Source organism: Azolla caroliniana, unplaced genomic scaffold, assembly GCF_043228905.1.
Source record: "Azolla caroliniana isolate FFs.n. ecotype wild unplaced genomic scaffold, voAzoCaro1.0.p SCAF_6, whole genome shotgun sequence".
NCBI classification, from domain to species: Eukaryota; Viridiplantae; Streptophyta; class Polypodiopsida; order Salviniales; family Salviniaceae; genus Azolla; species Azolla caroliniana.
Window position 1 is genome coordinate 3,294,367 of NW_028230441.1, and position 21,553 is coordinate 3,315,919.

The 21,553-nt window shown below is 35.2% G+C and overlaps 2 protein-coding genes across 3 annotated transcripts; one reads left to right on the forward strand and one right to left on the reverse strand.

The window, feature by feature from the left end:
- Window positions 1-1,803: 1,803 nt before the first annotated feature.
- NBS1 (nijmegen breakage syndrome 1) lies at window positions 1,804-8,906 on the reverse strand. The gene is made up of 14 exons (XM_087321522.1): window positions 8,783-8,906; window positions 7,560-7,613; window positions 7,217-7,469; window positions 7,050-7,138; window positions 4,814-4,944; window positions 4,661-4,707; window positions 4,409-4,529; window positions 4,213-4,296; window positions 3,619-3,808; window positions 3,430-3,527; window positions 2,916-3,326; window positions 2,752-2,813; window positions 2,355-2,454; window positions 1,804-2,233 (listed from the first exon to the last, which is right to left on the reverse strand). Exons 1-14 carry the CDS (start codon window positions 8,817-8,819, stop codon window positions 2,162-2,164), a joined length of 1,749 nt encoding a protein of 582 aa, XP_087177648.1. The 5' UTR covers window positions 8,820-8,906; the 3' UTR covers window positions 1,804-2,161.
- Window positions 8,907-17,131: 8,225 nt separating this feature from the next.
- On the forward strand, window positions 17,132-20,721 carry LOC147862617 (heptahelical transmembrane protein 4-like). Of its 2 annotated transcripts, XM_087321311.1 has the most exons (5): window positions 17,132-17,339; window positions 18,291-18,597; window positions 18,924-19,212; window positions 19,821-19,905; window positions 20,005-20,721. In XM_087321311.1, the coding sequence occupies exons 2-5, from the start codon at window positions 18,311-18,313 to the stop codon at window positions 20,481-20,483; spliced, it is 1,140 nt and encodes a 379-aa protein (XP_087177437.1). In that variant the 5' UTR covers window positions 17,132-17,339; window positions 18,291-18,310; the 3' UTR covers window positions 20,484-20,721. The 2 variants fall into 2 exon arrangements, with proteins under 2 accessions (XP_087177437.1, XP_087177436.1); XM_087321310.1 differs by having other exon boundaries at window positions 17,134-17,339; window positions 19,821-20,721.
- Window positions 20,722-21,553: the final 832 nt, after the last annotated feature.

Below are 21,553 nucleotides of genomic sequence, written 5' to 3' on the forward strand. Positions count from 1 at the left end.
AATAAAGTTATTCACCCCAATATAATCAATTCTATTATTTATAAAGTCATTCTCTCAAACAATTATATGAGGCTATTAGAACTACAATGGATAAACTTGATGTTAAATCTCCATTGGGGGAGGGGGGGAAAGCAACTCCTAGTGTTCGTTCTTGAAAATCACTAACAAAAAAAACATTTTTTTTGAATGGGAAGAGTTTTTTATGATCTAAGCTTGCTATTGATGAGCTTGTCAAATGAATAAATATAGCATAATGACTATCCCTATAAAAAAACAAGGTGTTGCTATGTCAATGAGATGAGCTCCATTTGTTATATGCTATTGTTTCAAGAAGTCTAGTTTGAATACTTTTGGGAACAATAACAAGGATAGAAAGAATGATTCACAATGTGAGCCTCGTATGTAGGACACATTCCATTTCTCACTTGGGAGATCAGTATGAATATTCCAAATCACCAAGCACATTTTACACTTTTTAGAAAGGAGGCATTTTTGTGTCTATGGACACTCATTAGAGTGGGTTTTATAACTGAGGTACTATGGTCACAAACATGATTATAATCATGAACGTGGCATTCCAATTAATTAAGTTAGAATAGCCATCATGCTTTCTTCTTGTGAACATTTAGAGTCAGAAACAATATATGTGCAAGTGCACAACTTACAAGCACATAGTTGAGAAGTAGGCTACACTCATCATTGTATATACAGCCACATTCAAGCTAAGACAACAAACACAAAGATACAAGGAACTTGGACCTTACCAATATAGCCATGCTAGATCTATCCATAATGAATGTACTTCAACATTCACTTGGCCCATTTTACCAATCAACATAAAATATCATGTCCCCACACCATCACCCATTCCACACTTCTTGCTTGTAACACCATCTCAAAAATCATTTTTACCAATCAACATAAAATATCATGTCCCCACACCATCACCCATTCCACACTTCTTGCTTGTAACACCATCTCAAAAATCATTACCAAATCTAAAGCCACATCATGCATTAAAATCGTTATCAGTATGACATAGATGTCAATAAGGTCGTTCTTGGCTCCATCCCCCACCCATGTGGCACGCATGGTGGGACCCTCTCTTTTCCTCTCCCCCATCTCCCTCTACCTTTGTGATTCAACATATCTATTCACACTCTTGTAGTGATGAAAGATTGCATTTGATCTCATGAAAACTCATATATAAAACACTCACATATTTATACATTTGTAGACTTCAGTCAGGATAATCATTAACAATTGCTTGGAGATTTCCAATATTTACATGAACATAACTTGGCACTATTGCAAAGACAGCATTCCATCGTTATGAATTGAGATGTATAAAAACAAATTACATGAATTTTGTTTAGGTCATGTGTGATCACAAGCTAATCAATGAATGAAAAATATTAAAAATTTGTCATTCTGTTTCTTTGAAACCCACACAAAAGTGCTAAAAGCTATTGTGACCCAATTCTTTGTTTTGCAAATCATAACCTAGGCCAGTTTGTTTGTTTAGATCAAAAAAGAGAAAATCCTACAAATGAATGCTTAAAGCGCCTTATTTGACATGAATGAGCCCTGATTTAAAGCTTTGTATTTCCTAGATATCTACAGCCAAGCTAACAACCATACTTCAAATCTAATCTTCCATGTGAAAAGCTGCCAACAGATAAATCAATGAAGTACTTGCCAAAAATAACATGTAAAGAGTTCTACCAAATTCAAATTTATTGAAAGATTAGACCAAAAATCCATAAGAGAACATCAAATAGATTGGCCTTTCTAATTCCCACATGAAATTTATACTGATCTCATTTTGATAACTTCATTCAGAAATATTTCTTCTTTGATTTGTCGTATGTATTCCCTTCCCACAAGAAATCTGGAGATACATAAAATTTCCCAACATATTTTCTCATACTTTCCCATTATATTTCATGCATAAAAAAGTAAACTTGATTTGTTGTATGTATTTTCTCGTACATATGACTGTAGAGAAGTACAAAAGGAGCATTATTGGGTTATATTAAATTTCTTGTCTGATAAAAGCAATCATCCTACTGCTTTTCCAAAAACATTTTCTATCACCTATCGATAGCATCAGAAAATAATGTGCTAAACCATATGGTTACCTTCGCATTTTCTTTTTTCTCTATTTCACATTCAGTCTTCCTCCATGCAAAGCAGAAAGTAGAGATGCTCCCACACCTTTCTTCCTCTTCAGCTGTGAAGAGATAATAATATTAGTAATAAAAGATACCAGATTTAGTAAATAATGAGGGTAAAAAATGAAAAGTTCTATTATTTTGTAAGCCCTGTTACAACATTTAGTTTGTTTGAATCACCTGCTCTGCATTGAATAGATCTTCCGCAAGTGCTTCTGTTCGTCGGCGCTGCTTCTCTTGTTGCATGTGCTCTTGAACCTCCTTGTTATATTCAGACTCTCTACCCATAAAAACCATAGCTTTTTACCAATAGATTAACAATCAATTGTATCTTTTTTCAAACTAGAGTTGAAACTTGATAAGAATGTTTTGCTTTTACTAAAAGTTATAACTTCACTAGAACAAAATCTTCATCTTTTTGTCTTAGAAGCTCCTATTATTTTCTTGAGTATATGTACAGACACTTATTGCTTCGAGTATTACATCTAGAAACAAAGAATTCCGTTCACTTGCAAAAAGACATTCTCGTCAACAATTAGTAACTTCTCTCTGTTATTTCAACTGGTATAAAAAGTACCTATAAGGATCTTTTCCAAATGGCACCAACGTGGTAAAGCTATTCCCGGATGTGTGATGTTTCTGCAAGAAAAGAGACGGCTTATTTAATACAAACATACATCACAAATTAGCTTTGGCTCTTCACCATGAAATAATTCTCATTAAATTTGCAACCACCAGAACCTTTCTGAATTTCTTGAAATTTATTAGTGATAAATCTGGAACAGAGGCACCCATTGACTCCATATATCCCCGAACAATTAGATCTTTATCATACTCTATATCTGCCTTTGAATCACCCACATCTTCCAACTTAATGTCTGAACAGTTAGAAACCAAAATAGAAGATTTCTGAACTTCTTTAAACTTTTCCAGAGACACAGGAAGTGGCTTAATAGACAATGCTGCCCCATTATTGTGCTTCACAGCATATCTTGCAATGTTGTTGCATGAAGTAAGATCGTTCTGAATTATCCCTGACATCTTTGCTTGTGGAGGACTTACATTAACGTTCCCAATGCCTTTGTTTGATACCAAAGATGATCTGAGATTTTCAACTGTATTGGGTGTAACGCCTTTGGATGTGAAGGATATCTACATTGAAGTTCTATGTCAATATCCCAACTTTAAATAACAAATAACAAATTAACAAATACCAAAAATAGATATCAAAGAATCAAATCAGCCATGACAATACCAGCCCAGTTGTTTGAATAGATGAGTTAACCTCATCGTCATGGTCATCTGATGGAGAAGCTTCCAATGTTTCATCAGATGATGCAGAAACCAAAGAATCTGAAAATGCCAGCTTGTGGGTAAATCATTTTTGCTCTTTTGGATCAACATCATTAGCACCATCATACAAAATCTGTCACTACAACCTTACTTGCTGCCACTTCATAATATTCTTCCTTGAAGTTTCCAGACAACACTGCTGCAATGAAGTTTTCTTCACTTGTCCTCTTTATATGAGATATGGATCTCAATTCCTCTTGGTTCATCCATCTCTGAAGCTGTGGCTCCATAGCTGGAAGAATAAGCAATTGGTTGGCCTCATGTTGACTAGTTTGTGAGACCTGGGGTTACAGTATACGCACCAAATAATATACCCGTTTCTTTCTTTACATGATTCATATGTATGAGAATTAACATCTCCCTAACCTTTTGATTGAATTTCTGTAAGAACCTTTTTTATTTGAAAGTATAGTCTTGAGTATTATAATTTCAAATGGTATTATGCATATACAACATTGAAAGGTGTTCAAGTGTTCATTGAGAAGGATAACTAGAATATGGATGCCTAGACTTGTTTGGAGAAAGCGGCTGCATATGCAAACATGAGTGAAGTATCGTGCCATCTAGAAAACTTATTAATCAGCTATGGGATATAGAGTGACTTAAAATGTTTTAAATTTAAGCACAAGTGGTGTGCTTTCTCATTCCATCGTGTAATTTCTTATCAAATAGGAAAATTTCTTACCCTAGATCTTGACACACTGGTGACGGATGTGTATGTTCCCCCAGAAACATCAATAAGGAGTTTTAGGACATCCTTGCAATTATACTACAAGTAAACAAAGGTTAGCATTTTCTATTACAGATAATGTAAGAATGGAAATAATAACAAAATAAGACCAAGTGTCTTGTGCCTTTGAGATATGATGAGCACTGATTACCAGATACATGGATCCAACATATAATGTAAACCCTTTGAAAACTAGTCCACGAGCATCTGTTTCGATTATCTTCAAGGACTTGGCATCTCCATCAATTTTCCACAATAAATTTGGAGTAAACCTGCAAATATTTATACAAACAAGGGGCATGGTCTTAAATCACGGGCTATTACTTTTAAACCAGTTATTCATAAGCTATGTACCTATTAAGCATGGGTGTGCTTGTTTATACTAGTAAATTCAATAACCTACCCTGTGTAATCGGGAAATTCAGATACAGTGTTTCTTGCAGCAATGGCCTAGTCAAACAAAGACAACAAATGCACGATAGAAATTGAGGCAACAGTATTGACATTCTAAGGCCATCAATTAACACGAGAACATTGACATTCTCAAGATTAGTACCTCAATCCAGGCAGTTCCAACTACTGGTTTCTTTTCTGCCACCGCTTGTATGACAACATCAGTGACAGATGCACCATCTTCAACGATCAAATGTGTACAGTCTGCACACCATTTGTCAAGTATACAACCACCTGCACATTCCTAAGTTTTATTTTGCTGAGCATGATACAACAGATTGAATTCAAATACACAACCACTTAGAAAAAACAAACAAACATAAGAAGTGTATTTATTGTAATCTTTCATATCAGCAAGGAGCATTATCTGTCAAGGGACAATTGCTAAGAAAGACTTTCTCGAAGAGCAGTTCAAAATGTATACAGGTGAGACCATTTTCAAACAATAGTATACTCAAATACATCACAGACATAGACCTCTATATTGCCTGTCACATATGGCACACATACAGTTCAAACCCTGCAAACTTACTGATACTCGTATGGCACCCAAAATCAGGAGATTTATGCTTATAACATTAAGAAGTATTAGACTTAGCATCACAAAGGTCCAAACATGAAAGTAGAAGATCCTCCACTACTGTTTAACTGATGAACTTAACAAATCAGATTGAAATGCAATGTTTAACCAATCAGATTAAACCACAAACCTTAGACCTCATCAACATGATCCCAACCGTGCCACCTCAAAGAAGTACATATAACGGGTCTGAAGCTTTGAAGGAAATGGTAACAAAACATGGAGAAGGATTGTGGTACTCTTAACAACAATAAACTCAACATCAAGAACTTCCCACCTTCTGATACCTTACCCCTCTCCAAACGAAGGAATAAAACAATGCACTGTCAACTCAATTACCCAAAAAACTTGGATCACACCAAAGGAGCCTCTCCCACTTGGATCAGAGGTATATGGACATCCACATGCCCCTCAAAATTTAGATAATCACTGTTATGTTGAAATGCTAGAATGGTTCTAATCGCATGGCATAATTCTAAATGCATTGCACTATCCCCATGCCAATATAGTTGGATTGTCCAAACCTGGGCGTAACTTGATATCATTAAATTCAATAAACAACAAAACATGGCTCAGCCCCTCAACATCTCTTTTTACACGAGTCACAGGAAGAATTTATCATCAAGCCTTCTTGAATGGATACACATCTACCTCACATGCCACATAGTATGATAGGCCAACTCAGGACCTCTTTACGTTATATAGAGATTGAGATAGGCAAATAAGTAAACGACCCTAAGGAAGAACAGATGTTTACGGAGAATCTCACATGTTTACGGAAGAACAGATGTTTACGAAGATGACCCAAAGACAAAAGTTACAATACGTCTAACTTGAGAATCTCACATGTGCCAAAAACCTGTTTCCCTCATCTCTTTTTATCATATTTACTTACGGAATAATATTTATTTTATTTTGATTTGTTCTTCTCAAAGACGAAAGAACACTTAAGATGTAATCTCTTGTTTGGTCTTATAGGCCATTTTGGCCTCTTAAAAGACATTAATACCAAATAGAAATACCAAATAATATGCCCAATTTTGTAGTTGGATGCCACATTCCTCGTCAAGATTCTAATTTCTATACTTGTTTGGATAAAGACCAAATCTTTGCCAATCTAAAAGATGATATAACTAATTTCAAAGCCAAGGGGAAGTTATTGTCTTTGGTGACATAAATGCTCATACAAGAAGTTTTCAAATTGATGCACAACAATCTTTCATGGCACACATCTCAAGGATGCAATGGGATATACATGGTATAACCGCTCTTCTATTGATGAAAAAGATCTCGATCAATTCAGAAAATTACTACTACAAATGTGCAATAGTACCAGAATGTTTATTGCAAATGGTGTATCTTTATGGCCCAACAGTAATGATTTTACATGTAGAAAACACAACAGAAATAGTGTGATTGACTATGCTAATTTCAGAAGGTATCTTGGATCACATACAAAAACAAGAATGTTAGAATTTATTTGAAACAAGAACTAAAAACTTGTAACTATTTCTAAAGTCACAAGGAATACCATGCCATTTAAGTTCTTCACAAGCATCAACTATATATGGTTGTGTAATTTCCTCTAAGTGAATTGACCCTATCTTAATATTTGGTTTTGGCTCAATCCTACTACCTGCTATCCTAGATTGTAACCATAACTACTTCGGAGAAGTCGTTGATTTGGCAAAATTACTTGTTCAAAAAAGAAAGTAGCTAAGAAAATGAACAGTTGTAACCATCAATAATGGATTCATACCTATCGATGTGATGGCATTGACAATAGAATCCTTCTTAGTTTTGTCAGCTATGGGAGTTATATATAGATGAATTGAAAAGTACTCTAACCTGGAAACAACCAATATAATGTATTAGCAATATTCAATTGAAAATGCTGGTCCTTTTCATTGTGCTTTCATACTGTACCTGAATGAGCTGCTATCTGTTCCAAAGGTAAGAATATCTCCTTCCTTCAAACTTATTTCTTTATTAGGGAGAGAAAATACAGGTTTCGAGTCAACGGATCGATTAACAAAAGAGCCAAACTTTGAGAGGTCTTTCAAAGTGATTTTTTCTCTGGGAAAATCTGTACAATCCCCAGACCTGACTGCAAGGTCAAGTTTGATCTCCGCATGCAACCGAGAAACCGTCCGATCAGTCTGGATAATGATAGTACAATCTACAGAGACGATGAGTCATGGCCAAATTTAGCAACCAGAACTTTAACTCCTGTTGATCAACTGAAATTCAATATTCAGACAACTATTACCTTTCCGACCAACACTATAAGCTCCTGGGGCTGTGAAATGGTACTTCGAGGGCCCTGAAAAAAAATTTATCATATGAACCCTTGAGTGATTAATTGAGCCATTAACATATCATTCGAATACAATTTCACAATAATTGGGGATTTTTGTTTGGATATAACTAGTCAATGTCTTATGATAGAGCATCATTTGTTATAACGATTTCAGCACACAACAAAGACAAAATCCATTAGAACAATAAACCCTCCTGTTTTCTTTTCTGAATAAAATTAATTACCAGATATATAATCCTAAATGCAAGTTGGAGACATAACCAGAATCATGGTTTTACCATATTTTGAGCGTATCCCCTGATTTTTCTCATACCAATACCCAATTTCTGAATTTTCTTTTCTCCCATCCTTCTACAGGTACGTATGGTGTGGTCTGGACTCACATCATATATTTGTGTATGTTTTAGATTCTGAATTTCAACCAGGACATTGCTCTCTACCCAGGAGTTCCAGAAATGGTTAAATGGAGTACTACGTCTGTCAAGAAATTAAATTATGTATGTAACCAAAAAATAGTAGCATTCCACTCAAGTGGGTTAGAGGCATGCTCATATAACTAAAAAACACATAAAGCTCAAACATGAGAAAACTCCATCGATATCCAGTTTGCAAATGCCAAAAGATCTAAATAAATACGAGCTTACAAAGTTGATTTCTCATGAAAAGCTGCTATTGATTAATTCGTTGAATATGGGTTGAAAGAGAGCAGTCATATGCAACATCCTTTGTGCATTTTTGGGGAACATTAAAACTAATCTTTCTTTATACTTCTTTCTTCTTCTTCTTCTCGTCCTCCTCCGCCTCTTGTTTCTTTTTGCCTCTTCTCGTATCCACCACTAAAATCCCACGCCAGATTTCAACAAGAGGAATCTTATACAGAAACTATTTCTCGATACTCCCTATGATCAAAAAACTCAGTAACATCCGAGGATTAAACAACCTACCATATAAGCTATGAAAAACAAACATATGTTTTTGAACATGATGAAGAATAAAGTGGACAATGAATTGGACAAGAAAAGAAACTATTACTTGATACTCCCTATGATCAAAAAACTCAGTAACATCCGAGGATTAAACAACCTACCATATAAGCTATGAAAAAACAACATATGTTTTTGAACATGATGAAGAATAAAGTGAACAATGAATTGGACAAGAAAATGACTCACCAAGAGAAGGATGCTGCGGAACCAGAAGCCATACCATGTCTCTCTATGTCACACTTGGCTTCCTTCACCTCACCATCATGCAAAAGAACACAATACATACTTGTTAGATTTTGAATCACTCTGAGTTTTTCTTTATTTCCCAAAGAATGCCCCTCAGATTTCCTGGATATACCCCCCCCCCTCCAAGTTTGCCCACCCATGTTTACGCGGACACGGACACGCATTGGCCTTGCAAGTAGCCTGGATGGATCCCATGGATCAATAGCTCTAATGAGAGAGAGAGAGCACTAATGTTAAGTGCTTTACTCTTAGCCTCATTCTAATCGCTAATTTAATTAACAGTCGTGTGGCTTGTGTCTCGTCATGTGCTTTCTTCCCACTTCAATGTTTTGATATGTCCTTACGTAGACTGAGTTTGTCTCATGTGAATGATCATTCTTAGAGGGGTTAATGGAGCTCGACTCGCTTATTAACACGATCTTCGATAGCTTAGAAAAGATTGATGACAATTTTTACCCATATCACTAACAATAGGGTAAATGATGGTCCTATCCTATGCATGATTTCGATGAGCTACCATATTACTCTAGCCGAGATTAAGATGTACACTCAATATTATTCATCTTGAGCCACCACACTTTACAATGTGTTCTTGGTTTATGAACAAACTTGAGTGGTCCAACATGTTGACTATTTTCGAGGGTAATTGACTTAGCAATTTCAGGTTATCGTTTATGTGGGTTATCAAATTCCGTCCCTATGATGAGATGTCCTGTTTGAGATTGAGAGGAAACCTCTTGTTTGGAACACTTTGTAAGAAATTCACAAGGGCGTCATTTTTGTGTGCTCATATTGATTGGTATTGTTGATTCTTTTACTAAAGGCAATTTTTATTGCAATGGTGTACCACATATTCCCTCGATAGTTTATATTAGCAAGCATTGTGGTGTGCGAGGCATGTCCACTTCGCTACAACATATTACATTCACAATTCCCAAGAGCACGAACAAAGTTGATGCTAGAAATGCCCCCACAAATGGATTCCTCTATACGATAGGGTTTATATTATGGAACCACATTGTAGTTGTCTTTGTGCTACCACTAACATGAAATTGGAAAAACACACCTCACATACATTTTTCCAATTTTTATAAAGACTTGCACCATTTATGCTTTATTTTGGACATCTTGATGTTTTATTGGAGGTGTATTATTTATTTTTCTCGGCAAAATTATCATGGTATATTGGCTTCATCAAAGGCTTAGTTGTCTAATGGGTTGTGATTGTGTTAAAGACATATACAATGACTTCAGGTTATTGGTTGAAGTTGTTTTGAGATCAAAAGAACAAGAAGATGTAACTTTGTTTTGCTTTCGTGTATTTTTCAATCACAACTTGCTTTATATGATCCAATCCAAGAGACTATTGGACAAGTCTCGAGGTATATTGAAGCGCAACAACCTTATTTGGTTGTGATGGATTGCATGTTTTCATTTTTGTGGTATGCTATAAACCTTGGCCTTAGGAACTATGGTGGTCGTCGTGTCAAAGACAACTTCAAGCCTTTTGTCAGTGTTTCAAGCATAGCGGTTCTTTAATGTTAGGTTGTCCAGAGAAGACGGGAGGAGCGGGTTCGGAGAAGGATCCTAGAGTGCCTCCTAAGGCGGAACCGGCACTTGGTGAATGCCAAGTAGAAAACGGGAAGGAGCCTATGCATTTGTCATGCCCGGAGTTCGAAACAGAATAACGAAAAGGCAAGTTGTACGATTCTCTGTGCCTTTAGAGCACCATGCACTCTAACAATTGTATTGAACTCTTCCATTAACCAAGAGTTTTAATTATTTGTGTGTTCACCCCAAACTTCTTATCGTTGATTAATTACTTCATTAATGTTATCATGATACCAATGTTCAGAGGGCCTCAACTTTTTTACATCAACTATAAAATATAGGTTTTGATGTGCTTGTGTTAGTTTTTAATCCACGAGAATGAGCACAACAGCAAGCATTTCCATGCACGTTTGGGATGAAGATTATGGTAAATGTGGGGCTTGACTAGTTGATGATCATCAAAGGAACCCAAAACTCACATCTATCCTAATATGAGAGAGATCTCATCGACAAAGACAATAAATTCAAATGATAAAACATACAATTTAATTGCTTATTTGGTTTCTATCCAAATGATAAAACGTAGGAGTGAGATGGTAATCTAAAGCCATTCACTATAGCTATTTTTGTAATAAACACAAGGCATCACACGCTCTATCACACAATGTGAAACCATTGTCTTATGTATCCATGAAATCAAATGTTTAAACACAACTATGTGGTTGTGGTAATATGAGTCGAGACGTTGGTCTAAAGTGAAATTATTATGAAAATCAAATTAGCTTTATTTCGGTTAGATCATGACTCATTATGCTAACAACTTGATTGTGTTAGTAGAGGATGGTTGCCTAAAATTTTGCCTTATAAGCTCTAGATTCATTTCCACGGTTCAAGGGCTGAAATGCTAGAATTGCCTTAAAAGCAAGTGTGGATAGACTAATCACATCCTCTAAGCAATATGCTATTTAAAAAACTCGTGCTCTTTTTATCGATTGGGAAAAAGTGATTCTTAGACCAATGCATTGTAATCATAATTTGGGGTTGATATGAGAAGTTAGTGATTATTTAATTCATTGTATTTTATGGTGCTCAAATGCATACATTGCTTTAAATTTAAGAAGAAAATAAAGCACAAAGCCAATTTTCTTTCCAATAAAAGCAATCTCTAACTCGGTCACTCAATAACATGATATACATATAAGTTTATAACCATTCTCTAACTCAAAACATATGGTGTATGTCATATGATAAAATTTAAATGTTCTTTTTTATAGGTAAAGAGAATCTATGTTTGTTTTTGTTTTTTTTTCCAAAAAATATCTTCTTCCATTAGTTAAGAAAAAGTGCATAGGATAATATACAACTCATACGTTACAACCCACTTTGCAATGGCTACAAGAGAATCGTATGTTTGTTTACTCAATTCTAGATTTCTACATATGATCTCTCTTTTCCACACTATATTGTATCGGCCAATACATAGTACATTCATTATACTTATACATTCACGATTAATTGACACCATCACTTTGTTTTATTACTGAAATGTCACATGATAAGACATACATTTCACACATTTTGTGTTTCTATCCCAAGCAAATACACATTGCATCCTTAGGGATAAAGCATCTTTGTGTCATACACTTTCTATGATCCATTGAATTGTGTATAAAACATGCACGATCATGTGTACTCTAGCAAAATTATTGACATTTTCTAAGAAAAACAAGGTTTTTCCCAACCACTATCGTGGAAGAAGTGGATATACTCGCTTAAGCTAGTTAATAAAATCTCCAAGAGAAATCTCATGGAGGTTCCTAAGTTAGATCATGTTTACATTGAACGGCCATGGGATAATACACTTGGAGTGAGATCATAAAAGGTGCAACACTTAACATAGATTTTTACTCTCCCATTTGTAAACACCATCTTCAAGTGCACGAGTATAAATTATAATCTCCATTAAAGAATATACAATGAAGATTGCATATAGTTTTAAACAAGGGCATAAGGTGATTTGTTGGTCCTTTCCTATAGTTTGAATTGTATATCAAACAATAGATGCATTAAGCTACAATATTGTCTATCGATTCTTTATATAAATGTGCAATAACCTCAAATGGTTTTAAAGAGGCACAACATTTCCATGCCAAGTGCATAGTTTTAGAGATATTAAATACGAGGAAACATGAAGTCAGGTACATAATTGTGCATGAGCATGATGTGACATTCTCAGTGATTTGATATAGAAACGTAAACACATAAATACTTAGCTTGTACATGTTTTTTATAAATAAAAAATGTGTCATGCCAAGTGTGTGGTTCTAAAAAGAGGAAAACTATATGGTATCCAAATAATGTCGAGACCAAAAGCTAGACATATCCTTTTCAGTATGTGTGAGAGAGATAAACAACTTTTTCACGAGAGACCGATTGCGATGTATAAGAGAATGCCTAGCCCATGACGAGGATCAAACACGGGGGATCTCTCAAACTTATGAATTTGATGCTATGATATAAACAACCAACCCAACACCTAGAGAAAGAATGTCACCATGGAATAGGAAGATAGGAAAACAAAGACATGTTAAAATAATGTGATCAACATTGATCAAACATGTGAATGAAACATTCGATGGGTTCATAACTTTCATATGCAAAAGATTAATGTTTTTCCAAATCCTCGATTATGAAATTATGTGAAGAACATTCCTTTATATTGTAAATCCATTAATAAAAACATCCTTCAGCTCATTATTGTCCATCATCATATGAGGAGGCGATTAGTCCTTCCGTTTAACCATAGTTTTTTGTTATGGAAATCATAAACATAAAATGATTTCGGGTTTGGAAATAAATATCGATTGATCTTGTACATTATTCACATGTGTTACTTTCATTGATGTTGCAATGTTGGTGCCATGCAATGATTAAGAAATGGATTCTTCTAATAAACCATCCTAGTTATATTGATATTTTTATAGTAATCGATGACGTAAAGTGCCGACATACTATTTGTTTCTTTATTGGGCGAAGGAAACTAGATGTCAACACTTGTCACCTCAACATCGTGATTCATTTGGCTTTTTCATTATGATCTATTATTTGGAAGTTCAACAAGTTCTCCAATAAATCTCTTTTCCTTGAGCATAAGATTTTTCCATTTCTCAGTTGTTTGCTTATACTTGAGAGAAAAGATTAAACGAGTGCACCAACATTGCTAGTCATCTAACATTGTCATCAATGAAACCAACTTCAACGTCATTACCTTTGATACCAGTACCATAGGCCATATGTCGTTGGAGATTAAGCCTCTACTAGACAAGATTTTTCCACATTAACATATAATCAACAAAAATGGCTATCACTTGTTGATACATTAACGAGGAAAATTCCAAATTATTATACTTTCTATCACGTGAGAAAAACAAATACTTGGTAGGGGTTGATTTAACTACCCCACTCCTTCCATAAGACATTCAAAATTTGCTTCCACCATCAATTTTATTTAGGAATGGGTCAAAATACATGTCTTTGGTTCCTTGTTTACAACTTGGTGGAACATGGAGTGACACCCAAATGCAACAAGTTAGATTGTAAAGTATATCGAGGAGTCTATATTAGAGGGCATGGTAAGATTTCAATCAGCGATGAGTTGTATTGTTGTGGAGATTTGATAAGAAGGTGTAAAAGTACAAGCAGTGATGATGACTTTGCTCTAACAAACAGAACATGTATAGTTTTCTCCTTTTGAAGAAATTGATGCAAAGGGAGTGTATCCCTTTTACAAATTCATCATGAAACCAACATCCTAGGTATCGCCAAAGATGATTTGTGGCCCAAGGGAAGATGGTGTGATTGTGGCCAAGGACCCTTTCGGAGCACCCAATTTATGTCCATACCACGAGAAAGTTGGTTATTTGGAAGAATTTGGACTCTAAAAAACTATCCTATTGAAGTAAAATAGAAGGGTTTTCATTTGACATGCATATAAAAGACTAACTAACAACAAAAAGAAAAAATTGTCAACGACCTCTTCAAAACTAAGAGAAAGACATATTTGTGGTAAATTTTGGAGAACCTAAATGGAGAGCATATTGAGAGTTATGTTAGTTGAATTTGTGTGAATGCATTTTAAGGACATGTATTGGCAATCCAAGGTGAGAAAGGTGATGTGTTATGGTTCTCTTTAATATACATTGTTTTCCTTTTTTACAATCGATGATGTATGCGAAGGGCATGAGAGTTTGGCCACTCATAAGGCATGAGATCTTCTAGGAATCAAGTTTCAAACCTTAATGAAACGAGACAATAAGCATGTTGTTGGATAATTGATGTGTTTAATTGTGCAACAATACATAGTGCATCTCACAATTGGAGTATTTCTATGAAGAAACATTACATGAAGAAGTAACTATAAATAATGTAAACACATGAAACAATTATGATTGTCTCTCTTATGGCAAAGTTATTTGGATGTGTAATTGAATCCGTCAAAAAGAATGGAAAGAGGACATACGATAAACATGTTTATTGTAAAACATCACAATGCCATTAGTCACATTGTCAATCTTTGGGTTTTAATAAAATAAATTATTTCAAAACGTTGGGAGTCACGACTCTATTATTGTTTTATAGACATTGATAAAGCATTTGGTATTGTGTCATGTGAACATCATCGGAGACACGTGGATGACAACCAAGTTAATATATGCAAGTAAATTCTCCCATCTATGCACCAATGGTGGGATGTCATGTGCATATGAGACAATAACTTTTTGAAAATTTCAATGGTAATAACGGTGTTAAGCAAGAGTGCCAACTCTCACCCACTCTCACTAGACAATGTATTGATGAATCACAATTATAATGTTTGATGCATTTACACAAGTCACAACAATAAGATTTTGAAAACGTTATACATTGAAGGTGTGGTGCTTTTGACAAAATACTTTTGAACGTGCAATTAAAGCTCATGAGCGGCTTTCGATACCTTTGCAGGCATAGTACATCAAGTTTCAATAATAGCTACCAAATGAAGCATTTGTTTGCGACGTCTCTTAGGAAAGATAAAACATACATGTATTTGAAAATAATTATAATGGAGCATGTGTTTGCCAACTATCAATGGGCAATGTATTGATGAATCACAATTATAAGGTTTGATATAATGTTTGATGCATTACATTTGCACAACAATAAGATCTTGGAAACTCAAATTTAAGATTGTAACTTTGAGAAGTATAATTTCACCTCACTCATATACTTTCGCTTTGAAGTTTAACCATCTATAACAACATACATGATTGGGGTGCTCATTTGTTAATATTTGTAAAATTATGGTCATGAGTGTGTCATGTTTGAATGTTTTTATAGATATTTGAACACGATTGAAATTTATGATTGTCTTATGATATGAGTTCCTCTAGTAGGGTTTGCTACATCCATTGGTCGACTAACATGTTTCCACGTCAACATGCATCAAAATGTTTATAAGATTGTTGAGGTGGCAATCATCAAAGGCAATTTGATCAATCAAATACATAGAATTATTGAGTTAGCATGGATAAGTCTTGACCAATTTGCTGTCTTCTTTTGCAAAGCAACGTAGATTTCAATTGACACTCCACCGAAGAAAAGTCTAAAGTCAAAGGCACAACAAGATCTTTTGCGATGTTTTTAGTATTTGCCCATTTGATAGGCAATCATTATTCTTGAAAGTCTAAATTTGCAGAAGTAATAATTAAAACCTTAAAACTAGGCAACTCTTGTGGCAACATTTCATTCCCTTACTGAAGGCGAACACTCAGTTACGAACATTCTATTACGGACATCATACAATATTAGTTACTTTCGAGATTGTATAGTTTAATCCTAAATTTCTCTCCTTCATTCTTGTTCAAATTGTTTTTGAAATGTTTAATTTATCATTTTGTTTGCTAATAAGGAGTAATGCATCATACATTGCTTTACACCTAATGTATTGTTTTAACTTTCTCTCAAAGTTTAAAAAAAAAAAAAACTCATTAATAAGTAGTAAATTTTATTGGCGAGGACACTAAAAAGAGTCTAGCCATATACTTTTTCACATGATGAGCATGTATAGATAAAGGCGCACCGAAACCTAAAGGTAGGATACGGGAACAACCATTGCAAATAGTTAGCAGCAATTCAAAGGCATTGCCCTAATGATCGTAATAAGCGCAACAATTACGGGAATGTAGATTAAGGAGCAAAGAACCGAGAAGAAGGTTGTATCCACAAGGGTAGCAATCCACAAACTTTGCCCCAAACAGTCATGACTCAAACTCTAGGGAATGAGCTATGTCCGTCAAGCTCCAGCCGCCCGCCCAAACGGGGGTCGGGGTGCCCTACTAATCCGACCCGACATCAATCCCTCAAGAAGAAAGAAAGAAATATTAAAGTCTTTTAAGAGGCCAAAATGGGGGATAAGACCAAACAAGAGATTACTTACATATATCTAAAGTGTTGGCATGTAAGACCAAGGAAAACATTAATGAGAAATTAGGGAAGAACAGGAAAAAGGTATCCTAATGTATGAACATATACATACAACATACATATGTATGATGGTTGGTTTGTATATACATATTACATATTTAGTTTTGGCATTAAAATTTCCTTTTTCTGATATTCAATTCTTTTACTATCATCTCGGAAAGAAGATAAAAATAAAAAGCTCTTCAAACCGGAGCAGGGGAAGGAAGGGGGAAAAAGGAAGAGGAAAGAAAAAGCAGTAGAAGGAGGAGAAAACGAAAACGAAAACGAAAACGACGAACCTCTGTTTATCGCCATAGCCATTTCTTCTCTGAGCTCTGTTGTTGTGCTTCGATTCTTCTGAAGTCACACACAGACATAGAGACATATATTGTACATATACACACAAACATATATTACACACACACACCCACACACACACATCCAGGTAAATCATTATCTTTATTCTTCTTCTTTTTTCTAGGTTTCCAGAGCATGTTTGAAACAGAGATCTTAGGATTTCTTTCTCGGGGAATCTTTGATGAAGAAACAGAGACAGGATTTGGGGGTTTGAAAAATATCCATTTTTGTCTTTGAACGCACTCTTTAGTTGATGATGCGTTTTAGAATCACTTTGCTCTCGATTGTTTATTTATTTATTTTCCTTCTCTACGAGAGGTGACTTTTATTTGGAGCTCAAGAAAGACTGAATTCTTTTCATGTTGAATTAGTTTGCAATATTTATTTGATTTCCAGAATCCTTTATATTAGGGCCCATCGCTTGATAATCAGCAGTTGAAGCCCAATGAAAAACAGAATGATTAATCAACACTAATCAATCGATTAAGCCTAGTTAGAAACATGATGAATTATCACAAAATCAACATGATGATGAATCAAGCCTCGTGTCCCATCTTAACTCCCACTTGCCATGTGTAATAGTAGCTAGTCTTTTTTTTCATGGGAAGTAATCCAGACAGATGACCACGAAACTACCCAGTTATACATGTGCTCATAGAACCTTGTGCTTTGAGTGTTCTATTTTTTATATTTTGTTTCCTTGTTTCCTTGCTCATTAAGATCTTGTTGTTTCCGTGGGATTTAATCCTGGTAAATGGTCACCTAGATTTTTAATCATAGCATGGTTGAGTGTGAATCCAAAGAAATAATTAAATACATGCTTCTTGTTTCCTTTCTTGTTGATGCATATAGATACCAGTTGTGTGTAATCAAACATTCATGAATGTGAATGAGCATATAACACCTTAGCTCTTTAGATGTGAACAATGTAAATAAAAATTACTACACCAAGTTTTGTTTTTATTAGTTTCCATTGAAATACAGATAATATTACTTGAAAATTATAATGAATGGATGAATTAAAATGTTTATATACCAGGTTTTTAACTCCGTTCAGTAATGGTGGGTGTGAAGAGGAAGGTGGGCAAACCAGACAAATCCAGCCACCCATTGCATTTTAACAGTGATGGTGATGATGCGATCCAAAATTTTCCTCACTCTCCTCGAAGCCCCCGGGAGTTGTGGGAAAAGGTGAAGCAAAAGTATCATTTAATAGAATTTCATGCCCTTCCGGATTACCTCCGTGACAATGAATTCATACTAGCTGGTTATAGAGCCAATTGGCCTCTCAAGCAAACGCTCTGGAGTATTTTCACACTCCATAATGAGACTCTCAACATATGGACGTAAGTCATTGCTTTTTCCCTTTTATCCTGTCCTAAATGTGTGTTTTTTTGGTAAATCTAGATATCTTATATGCATTTTTTAAAAGGTTGTCTTATGGTTCTCTTTTGTAAAAATGTGTTATTGTTTGTTTCACCATAATTTAAAACTTGGCTTCTTTTGTTCTCTTTAGTGAACACATTTATATGGCTCTGTCAACATAATTTAAAGATATTGCTTCTCTCTTTTGTAAAAATGCATATGTATATTAATGTACCTTTGTTCCCTCTGGCAGAAATGTCTGTGTTCTCAATGTAAATATTTTAAAGATGTTGTTTCTTCTCAATAGGCATCTCATTGGGTTCATTATTTTTCTCGGGTTGACAATTTACACTGCGATGAAGCTTCCTGCAGTTGTACACATGCCAAACTTGTCGGCTCTTCCTCACATGTCTGATTTACAAAAGATTCCTAAAGACTTCTTAACGGCATTATCGACATCTATTCATCATCTTCATGTACCTGAAGTTATTTCCAATGCTTTCCCAGAGGGCTTGAATTTGCATTTATTGGAGACATTATCCAATTGTGTGCCTGAGTCGCTACTTTCCATGAACCGGACAGATCAATGTATTATTGTAAGATATCTTTTCATTCTGATTGAGATCTATAAATATTTTGATATTTTCATTGGTTGATTTGTGCCTTTGCTGCATGAACGTTTTGCTCTGGGAGTTGAAATTGAGTTTTTTTAGGTTTGAAAATATGAACAAAGAGATTATAAAGCACAGTTGGTTATATTTCAAACAAAGCACTGAAATAACTTTCAGAAAGCAATTGGATAAAGAAGAATTAGTATTAAACAGACGAAAACAGTAAGCAATAAGCCATAATTTTGGTAAAATGAATCATAATTAGAATGATGTGTCACTTTGTGATAGCATCTCCCCCCCTAGTGTTAAGGCTTCCCAAATTACGTTCCAATCCTGAGATTTTCAAAAAGAATAGGTTCTCTTAGAGAACCATTGCTAATAAGTGCTTTGAGAGAATCATACACATATTTAAACATTTTTTAAAGTAAAGTCAAGCATATCATTAACCACATTCATAAAGTTAAAACAATAAATATTTTTCATGAGCCCAAATTGATTGCATCTATATGCTCTCTAACAACATCTGGAAACCATAATGATTTTTTACTATGCTGTATGCTCTCTCACATAATGGATTCATTTCCTTTTTGCAGGCTAGTGTGAAGAATGACATTGCAAATCTGCTTGCCCCGTTTTTACACAAACCCATCACTCGGTGGCCATTCTTCATCTTTCTGGGTGGTGCCATGTTTTGTCTCTTTTCCAGCAGTTGTTGCCATCTCCTGTCCTGCCATTCAGAACGTGTTGCTTATATCATGCTTCGTATCGACTATGCAGGCATTGCAGCACTAATTGCAACCTCGTTTTACCCCCCAGTTTACTATTCCTTCATGTGTAGCCCTGTGTTCCGGAACCTATACTTAAGTTTTATCACTATTGTTGGGATTGGGACAGTGCTCGTTTCATTACTTCCCATGTTTCAGTCACCTGAGTATCGCACGTTCCGAGCTACCCTATTCCTTGTAATGGGTCTTTCTGGAATCGCTCCCATTATTCACAAACTTATACTTCATTACCATGAACCAGAGGCTTTATATACTACTTTCTATGAGGTTGTGATGGGCATATTTTATATCCTTGGAGCTTTGATATATGCAACTAGGATACCTGAACGATGGATACCTGGAAGGTTTGATATAGCCGGACATAGTCACCAATTGTTCCATGTGTTGGTTGTAGCTGGAGCATACACTCATTATCATGCTGGTTTATTGTACCTTCAATGGCGTGATGTGAAAGGATGTATTTCTCGATGACACAAACACACACAAACACAAACACACGCCCCTTCCTACACTATGTTCATATTTTTGTTCATTTTAGCACAACTTTTTTATGGCTATATCTTTGTAATGTATATATTAGCTAGCTTCTTAAAGTACGTGAGAAACAAAGTGTCGTTCATGGTTCTGCTGCAATTGAATGCTGCATGGACTTTGCACATTACCAATAAATGTGCTGTAAAATATCAATAAGAATTTTAGTATTGGCAAATGGCTTCCCTCTTTCTTCCGTCTTCAGTCTCTGTTAATTTATATGACGAGGTTTATTGCTTCGATGCCAAAGTTGAGATCCAAAAATTGAAATTTTGTAGTAAAAGAAAACTAAAAATTTTAAGTGGGATTTGATGCTAGGTGAATGGGTTATTAGAAACACTAGGTGCAAGCTGCTCTAAAAGGAGGGGGAAATGAATACCAAAATCAGACTGAGATAAATAAAATGTAAGAAAACGACTGAAAAGAAGGGTGCATGCGTAAAAAACGAGAGGTGAAAGAGACCATGTGTTTCATGATCCACAAGACAACAAATAGAACCGGTAGCATTCTTTGCTTCATATATGGCAGTATATTTGTAACTTGAGGGTGATATTTGAACAATGAAGACATGATGGTGAGCAATGATGATGTTTGCAACATCCTCCGGAAGCTGGAACCATAACCTTATGGAAGCCAAACAGAGTATTACAAGACAATCTCCTTTGCTATTGGAACTATTGTGGGGGATGTATTCACGTGGATTGTGTTCTTTTCTTAAGGTCACTTGTATATTTAAATAGAGAGCACACAAGCTGATCCATCTCACAAACTGATGGTCAGAAGCATTATTGGATGATTGTGAGTGCTTCATAGTGTAGTGTCGTAGACAAGTTCACCTCAATCATGCTAATCATTTGGTGCTGTAGTGTCTTGGTGGTTCTGCATTGGCAACAATTTTACATACATCCAACAAAATTCCTCTCAAATAATTATCTTTACTTATATGATACATCTACATAGCAATAAGAAGAGACACTTGACTTCATCAATTAAAGAATATCCATCAATAA

Excerpts from the sequence above, each read along its gene's own strand:
- NBS1 (XM_087321522.1), bottom strand. The coding sequence starts at position 8,819 with ATGGTATGGCTTCTGGTTCCGCAGCATCCTTCTCTTG. Across the intron at positions 7,139-7,216 it reads ACAGATAGCAGCTCATTCAG|GTTAGAGTACTTTTCAATTC; the intron begins GTACAGTATGAA and ends GGTTGTTTCCAG. Across the intron at positions 3,809-4,212 it reads CCAGTGTGTCAAGATCTAGG|GTCTCACAAACTAGTCAACA; the intron begins GTAAGAAATTTT and ends CTGTAACCCCAG.
- LOC147862617 (XM_087321310.1), top strand. The coding sequence starts at position 18,311 with ATGGTGGGTGTGAAGAGGAAGGTGGGCAAACCAGACAAATCCAGCCAC. Across the intron at positions 18,598-18,923 it reads GAGACTCTCAACATATGGAC|GCATCTCATTGGGTTCATTA; the intron begins GTAAGTCATTGC and ends TCTTCTCAATAG. Across the intron at positions 19,213-19,820 it reads GGACAGATCAATGTATTATT|GCTAGTGTGAAGAATGACAT; the intron begins GTAAGATATCTT and ends TCCTTTTTGCAG.